At 45.7% G+C, this 8,375-nt stretch overlaps 1 protein-coding gene across 1 annotated transcript in view; it reads left to right on the forward strand.

The window, feature by feature from the left end:
• hipk1b (homeodomain interacting protein kinase 1b) overlaps positions 1 to 5,855 on the forward strand; it is a 63,478-nt gene extending 57,623 nt beyond the window's left edge. The window contains exons 16-19 of the mRNA XM_042323735.1: positions 2,894 to 3,023; positions 3,138 to 3,189; positions 4,291 to 4,409; positions 4,639 to 5,855. Coding sequence (XP_042179669.1) covers positions 2,894 to 3,023; positions 3,138 to 3,189; positions 4,291 to 4,409; positions 4,639 to 5,091 — 754 coding nt within the window. The 3' untranslated portion in view covers positions 5,092 to 5,855. The remainder of the gene's footprint in view (positions 1 to 2,893; positions 3,024 to 3,137; positions 3,190 to 4,290; positions 4,410 to 4,638) is intronic.
• The last annotated feature ends 2,520 nt before the right edge of the window (positions 5,856 to 8,375 follow it).

Below are 8,375 nucleotides of genomic sequence, written 5' to 3' on the forward strand. Positions count from 1 at the left end.
GTTGGCAGCAGCCACTCAATGTTAGTGGTGGCTGTTTAACAGTCTGATGGCCTTGAGATAGAAGCTGTTTTTCAGTCTCTCGGTCCCTGCGTTGATGCACCTGTACTGACCTCGCCTTCTGGATGATAGCGGGGTGAACAGGCAGTGAATCGGGTGGTTGTTGTCCTTGATGATATTTTTGGCCTTCCTGTGACATCGGGTGGTGTAGGTGTCCTGGAGGGCAGGTAGTTTGCCCCCGGTGATGCGTTGTGCAGACCTCACTACCCTCTGGAGAGCCTTACGGTTGTGGGCGAAGCAGTTGCCGTACCAGGCGGTGATACAGCCCGACAGGATGCTCTCGATTGTGCATCTGTAGAGGTTTGTGAGTGTTTTTGGTGACAAGCTGAATTTCTTCAGCCTCATGAGGTTGAAGAGGTGCTGCTGCTCCTTCTTCACCACGCTGTCTGTGTGGGTGGACCTTTTCAGTTTGTCCGTGATGTGTACGCCGAGGAACTTAAATTCTTATTTACCATGAAGGACAAACCCGGACGACGTTGGGCCAATTGTGCGCCTGTCACGATCGTCGTCAAGGAAATGACCGACCAAGGTGCAGCGCGGTAAGCGTACATTCCTTCCCTGACACTATAGGGGAGGGTCCGGGTGGGCATCTATCCTGGTGGCGCTCCACCTCTGGCTCCCCCCACTTTACTTTGGTGGCGCCTCTGGTGCGGGGACCCTCGTCACCGGCCCCGGACTGTGGACCCTCGTCGCAGGAGCCAACTCCTCGTAACGTCGCCGTTCCGCCTTAGCTGCCTCCATCTCCTCCTTCGGACGGCGATATTCTCCAGGGCCCAGGGTCCTTTTCCTTGCAGAATGTTTTCCCATGCCCACTCTGTCTGCTCCTCCCGGCCTCTTAGTCCGTTTGTGGTGGGTTGTTCTGTCACGATCGTCGTCAAGGAAAGGACTGGACCAAGGTGCAGCGTTGTAAGCGTACATTCCTTTATTTTAAATGTCGCCAACAAAACAATAAACAGCTAAACAAATGTGAAGCTCTGTAAGGCTATACATGCCACTAACAAAGACAACAACCCACAAATGAGAAACGGAAAAAAGGCTGCCTAAGTATGATTCCCAATCAGAGACAACGGTAGACAGCTGTCCCTGATTGAGAATCATACCCGGCCAAAAACAAAGAACCAGAAAGCATAGACTTTCCCACCCGAGTCACACCCTGATCAAACAAACATAGAGAATAAAAGGATCTCTACGGTCAGGGCGTGACAGCGCCGCCCTAATGCGTTTCAACCAGCTTCATGAGGTAGTCACCTGGAGTGCATTTCAATTAACAGGTGTGCCTTGTTAATTTGTGGAATTTCTTTCCTTCTTAATACTTTTGAGCCAATCAGTTGTGTTGTGTCAAGGTAGGGGTGGTATACAGAAGACAGCCCTATTTGGTGAAAGACCAAGTCCATATGGCTCCTGAGTAGCGCAGCGGTCTAAGGCACTGCATCTCAATGCTAGAGGCGTCACTACAGACCCCCGGTTTAATTCCAGGCTGTATCCCAACCGGCCGTGATTGGGAGTCCAATAGGGCGGCGCACAATTGGCCCAACGTCGTCAGGGTTTGGCCTTCATTGTAAAAAAGAAAGTGTTTTTAACTCACTTCTCCTAGTTAAATAAAGGTTAAATAAAAAATATATATTATGTCAAGAACAGCTTAAATAAGCAAAGAGAAACCACAGTCCATCATTACTTTAAGACATGAAGGTCAGTCAATACGGAACATTTCAAGAACTTTGAAAGTTTCTTCAAGTGCCGTCGCATAAACCATCAAGCACTATGATGGAACTGTCTCTCATGAGGACCGCCACAGGAAAGGAAGACCCAGAGTTACCTCTGCTGTAGAGGATAAGTTCATTAGAGTTACCAGCCTCAGATGGCATTCCAAATAAATACTTCAGAATTCAAATAACAGACACATTTCAACATCATCTGTTCAGAGGAGACTGCGTGAATCAGGCCTTCATGGTCGAATTGCTGCAAAGAAACCACTACTAAAGGACACCAATAAGAAGAGACTTGCTTGGGCCAAGAAACACGAGCAATGGACATTAGACCAGTGGAAATCTGCCATTTGGTCTGGAGTTGAAATTTGAGATTTTTAGTTCCAACCACCGTGTCTTTGTGAGACACAGAGTGAACAGATGATCTCTGCATGTGTGATTCCCACCGTGAAGCATGGAGGAGGAGGTGTGGTGGTGCTTTGCTGGTGACACTGTCAGTGATTTATTTAGAATTCAAGGCACCCTTAACCAGCATGGCTACAACAGCATTCTGCTGCGATACGCCATCCCATCTGGTTTGCGCTTAGTGGGACTATCATTTGTTTTCCAACAGGACAATGACCAAACACACCTCCAGGCTGTGTAAGGGCTATTTGACCAAGAAGGAGAGTGATGGAGTGCTGCATCAGATGACCTGGCCTACACAATCACCCAACCTCAACCCAATTGAGATGGTTTGGGATGAGTTGGACCACAGAGTGAAGGAAAAGCAACCAACAAGTGCTCAGCATTTGTGGGAACTCCTTCAAGACTGTTGGAAAAGCATTCCAGGTGAAGTTGGTTGAGAGAATGCCAAGTGTGCAAAGCTGTCATCAAGGCAAAGAATGGCTACTTTGAAGAATCTCAAATATAAAATATATTTTGATTAGTTTAACACTTGTTTGGTTCCTACATGATTCCATATGTGTTATTTCATAGTTTTGATGTCTTCACTATTATTCTACAATGTAGACAATAGTAAAATAAAGAAAAACACTTGAATTATTAGCTGTGTCCAAACTTTTGACTGGTACTGTATCCCTTAATGTATGTCTCCAATGTATGAATCTCTGTGTTTGTCTGTTTAACAGCTGTGGTCCGGCTCAGAGGACTAACGTGATCAGCTGTTTGACGGTCCACGACTCTGACTCCTCCACGGCCAGCACTCTCCCCCTCACCCCCGCCTGGCACCCTCAAGACCCAGGCTCCAGCACTCATAGTGTTCACACACCTCATGAAAAATGGTTCCTAGAATGTGTTGCTTTTGGGATGTGTCTCAGGGATCAAGTGCAACCTGGGCTAGTCTGTCTGGGAGTCTGGGCAGGTCACTGCTAGCCTGTACTGGGAGTGGTGGCACCATCTGTCAAGACCCAGCCGACTGAGACGGGTGAGGTGGCTCACACTCGCATACTAGTGTTACACAGTTTACCGAAAGTTATGTACTTTTTCGATACTAGATCATGAAAAATGGTTCGGTACTAGAATGTGTTGCTTTTGGTAGATGTGTCTCAGGGATCAAGTGCAACCTGCCTGATCCACTAACTCACTGCTAGTCTGTACTGGGAGTCTGGGCTGCATCATGTTAGCTCCACTAACTCACTGCTAGCCTGGGAGTCTGGGCTGCATCATGTTAGCTCCACTAACTCACTGCTAGCCTGGGAGTCTGGGCTGTATCATGTTAGCTCCACTAACTCACTGCTAGTTAGCCTGGGCTCATCAGCTCCACTAACTCACTGCTAGCCTGGGAGTCTGGAGCCTGTATCATGTTAGCTTCACTAACTCACTGCTAGCCTGGGAGTCTGGGCTGTATCATGTAGCCTGGGAGCATCTTCACTAACTCACTGCTAGCCTGCACTGGGCTCCACTAACTCACTGTAGCCTGGGAGGGCTGCATCATGTTAGCTCCACTAACTCACTGCTAGCCTGGGAGTCTGGGCTGCATCATGTTAGCTTCACTAACTCACTGCAGCCTCAGCCTGGGCTGTTAGCTCCACTAACTCACTCACTGCTAGCCTGCCTGGGAGTCTGGGGGAGTGCTAGGGCTGTGCATCATGTTAGCTCCACTAACTCACTACTAGCCTGCACTGGGAGTCTGGGCTGCATCATGTTAGCTCCACTAACTCACTGCTAGCCTGGGAGTCTGGGCTGTATCATGTTAGCTCCCCATTCATGCTGCACAGAAGTCCCAACACATTTGAATAATGTAATGATGTATGTAGAAACTGTTCATTACTGTTCACAAAACAATGTCCATACAGGCTACAACACTTTACAATGGAAGAAGATACCGCTAGCTTCCAGCTTTGTAGGCTAACAATGTCAAAATTCTGGTATCTTGACAACACTAGGACATACCCACAGAGCTCTGTACAGTTTAGAATCACAAATACAGTATACAGAAGCACAGAATGCTTTAAAACCAGTTTGAGTGTTTCGTTGAAAGCTGCATTTCTAACCATGTCTCTGTCTCTTCCTGGTTGGTTTCCAGGGCAACTCCAGAGCTCCTATATCAAGCCCAAGCGGGCCAATCGACAGCCCTGTAGTGGTGACAACAGCGACCGCCATAAGCTTGTCCCCAGCCAATCACATCCTCTCAACCTCAGCCAGGTGAGTCAGCCAGCCAATGGTATCCTCTCTTACTAGCAGGTGTGCCCCAGGCCACTGTGACACGTTACAGAACATTCAGATAGAAATGTATTGTGTAGAACAGTTGATTGTCTATTTAAATTTTTAAACAGTGATGTAAAATGTTTCCTTTGTTTATACAGTTTATTTTCATTGAGTTATTTGGCAAAAGACATGTTCTGATGCAGTCTGCCTGCCTCTCTTTCTCCAGGTACAGCCTGTAGTCTCATCCTCATCTCAGGACCGTTCCCACGGCAGCCTGCGTCGCCAGGCAACCTACCCCCCTAGCCCCGCTTCCCACTACACCTTTCAGGAAGCGCCCTCCCTAAGCGCCGCCCCCAGCCTCTACACCTTTCCCGCCTCCGCAGCGCTAGCCTCCGCCTCTCAGGCCATGGAACAGTTCCTGGGGCGTGGCCACCCCACCCCTTCCACCTACGCCCCTCCCACCGTCTCTTACGGAGCCTCGGGATTGGCCCGGAGCGACACAGGGACCAGGAAGGAGTCTTCAGTGGGGTCAGGGATGATCCATGGGGTGGGGCTTCCTGCAACCTATCAGCACCAGTTTACTGCTGGGCCCCCATACATTAGTGTGAGGCCCCGGGCTGAAGCCTACAGCGCATACCAGCTTAGCCCTCGACGGTTGGGACAGTACCCTTACTTATGATGAGACGTGGGGCGCTTTCAGCAGCATGCAACGTTTTGGAACGTTCAGATAGAAAAATCCTATGTAGAACAAACGTGTCTGTGAATTGCAGATCACATTAGAGCTGGGATGATAAACCAAAAATGATTGACACCGACTATACCCGACCACTTATCGCAGACATTTTGTTAATATCGTTCATTACAATATAAGTAGCCTCTAATAGAGAAATGTGAAGTTTGAAATTAAATAAGTTTACTAATATTGTTGACAGAACAATTGATGGCTACAAACATCAAACTAGTAGTAGTTTAAAGGCCCAGTGCTGCCGTTTTTATCTCAATATCAAGTCAGTTCTGGGTAACAATTAAGTACCTTACTGTGATTGTTTTCATTTAAAATAATCTAAAATAAACAGAAAGCTAAATAGCAAAGAGCAATTTCTCAAGCAAGGATTTTGCTAGGACTGTCTGGGAGTGGTCTGAGTGGGGAGGGGAAACTGAAAACTAGCTGTTATTGGCAGAGAGTTTTGGAACTCTTTCTTATTGGTCTATTAACTAATTAACCACCTGGTGATGTCACCAAACACGCTCAAAACTCCACCCCACCAAAAACAGGCTGACATTTCAGGCGGGCTTTTCAAACAGTTTTTACATTTAAAGGGCATTATCATATATTTTCTTTTTTTTTTACAATTTCACAGTGTTATTCCAACCACACAGGGGGGAAAAAAGCATTTTAGGCTACACTGGGCCTTTAAAGGATATTAAAACTACATAGGAGTTTTTATTGTGCCATAGTCGTTTCTGGCTGACTCTTACTGTGTCATTCGTTTTTGGTTCTATGGATTGTAATGCTACTTCCTGTTGCTAGTGGTGACACTTTTGATTTTAGAACCCCTGGGAATATGTTGTTCTTCCTGTTGTTCTTCCTGTTGATTTGTGTATTTTACTCTACTTTCTATTTACCTTTGTCAGATCAATTCAGGTCATTTATCCCGATGTGGATTTTTTTTTGTTGTCCTTATCGCCCAGCTCTAGATCACGTCGACACTATTCATGACATTTAAAAAAAAAATCTGAAACGTTGGGACAACGTTTTGCAACTGAACGTGGCTACGGTAGAGCAGAATACCTACTGATGATGTCATGATACTGGGGCTAGAGATGGGGGTAGGGGGGGCGATAATGTGTAGGACTATGGCTCTCACACACACTCTCTGAAGGGGCAACAAGACCCCCCCCACTTCACCTTGTGGATGAATCAGGGAGGGCTATGGAAAGGGGTGGGGGGGGTACCTTTGAATTTTTGCACTACTGCATTTTATTTACTGTTAAGCAGTGGTTCACCTCAAACTGGTTTAACAGCGTTCTGTTAAGCAGTGGTTCACCTCAAACTGGTTTTAACAGCATTCTGTTAAGCAGTGGTTCACCTCAAACTGGTTTTAACAGCGTTCTGTTAAGCAGTGGTTCACCTCAAACTGGTTTTAACAGCGTTCTGTTAAGCAGTGGTTCACCTCAAACTGGTTTTAACAGCGTTCTGTTAAGCAGTGGTTCACCTCAAACTGGTCTAACAGCTTTCTGACCTTTTGTAGTAGTATTATTATTATGTGATATTGTACTGTTATTTTTCCCAGCAGAAAAAGTATAATTGTTTTATCCCTGTTTTAATTGGATGTAGATTGAGGCGTTCTGGTTTTTAATATCATATATACTATAAATTGTGTTTATTTAAAAGGCTTTGTGTTTTAAAGGACACTAGTCTCCTCTAGGGGTCCAGTCAGTGAGCTGAAGCACAGAATACTGGAGATACAAAATGTGTTTCTATAGGATTAGGATGCATATGAAATGCACTTCCATATGAAATGTAGGAATATGACATGAGTCTGTGTTCTACATGGCAGAAATGTACAGTATATAACAGCTAGTGTAGCGTTGCAGCCTCCTGAGTAGGCCCTAGCTGTGTCTCCTTGCAATAGGAGAGCCCATTGTCTCGCGTCAGATGGCGTCACTCCTACGCGACGCTCGTTTTGAGTGCAGACGGCCGTCAGCGCTATCTGACGTCAGACAATGTAGGAGAGCCTAGAAAGGCGTAGCTAGAGAAACGGCACACCTAGCTAGGGAGATGCTACTGCTAGCTAATTAGCTAGCTAGATATGCTAGCTAATCTTAAGAAAACCTACAGGAGACCTTTGTAGCCTAACTATAGCACAGCTAGCTAGAGAGATGCCAGCTTTTAGCTAACCCAAGGCCGGTCTAAAGGTGATCCAAGTATCTTTAGCATGGCAGGCTAGCTAGAGGAATGCTAGCTACTTGCTAATTTAAACAAAGCACTTAAGGTGATTCCGTTTTCGTCCTCATGCTAGCCAGCAGTAGCCACATGCTGGCTAGCATGAGGGAAAAATAACGTCTCAGCAGTGTCTTAATCTAAACAAAAGCCCTTTCCAACCATATAGCAGAGCGTATAAGGTTGGAATCTTCTAGCTTACCTAAAGGTGATTTGTGTGTCTTTAGCATGGCTGGCTAACTAGCTAGAGATGCTAGCAATATGCTAACCTAAATAACTTCTAACGGTGATCCTTGTGTCTTTAGCACCCTTATATAACCCAAACTAATCCAGTGACATCCATAATATGGTCTGATAATATTTGTATTATATTATTTTACATATAGCCTAACTCCTGTGTTTTTAGTTCTACATGTTCGAAATTCTAAGTTCTAAACTTCTCTATTGTGAGTTTAAATTATGTTTTGTCGTTAATGTGAGCTGTCACACAAGACGGTCTTGTTGGTGGCTCATGCCGCACCTGATGGATGGTAAGACGTTTGAATGGAAGGAGGGAGACAGAAATGTATGGTTGTTTGACACTGATGTTATGGATCATTTCATTTAAGTCATTAGCATGTTGTATGTAGTCTATTCTGTCACAGCCTGGTAACGATGTAGTCTATTCTGTCACAGCCTGGTAACGATGTAGTCTATTCTGTCACAGCCTGGTAACGATGTAGTCTATTCTGTCACAGCCTGGTAACGATGTAGTCTATTCTGTCACAGCCTGGTAATGATGTAGTCTATTCTGTCACAGCCTGGTAACGATGTAGTCTATTCTGTCACAGCCTGGTAACGATGTAGATTCTGTCACAGCCTGGTATTAGTCTATTTTGTCACAGCCTGGTAATGATGTAGTCTATTCTGTCACAGCCTGGTAATGATGTAGTCTATTCTGTCACAGCCTGGTAACGATGTAGTCTATTCTGTCACAGCCTGGTAACGATGTAGTCTATTCTGTCACAGCCTGGTAACGA

Source organism: Oncorhynchus tshawytscha, linkage group LG07 (genome assembly GCF_018296145.1).
Source record: "Oncorhynchus tshawytscha isolate Ot180627B linkage group LG07, Otsh_v2.0, whole genome shotgun sequence".
Lineage (NCBI taxonomy): Eukaryota > Metazoa > Chordata > Actinopteri > Salmoniformes > Salmonidae > Oncorhynchus > Oncorhynchus tshawytscha.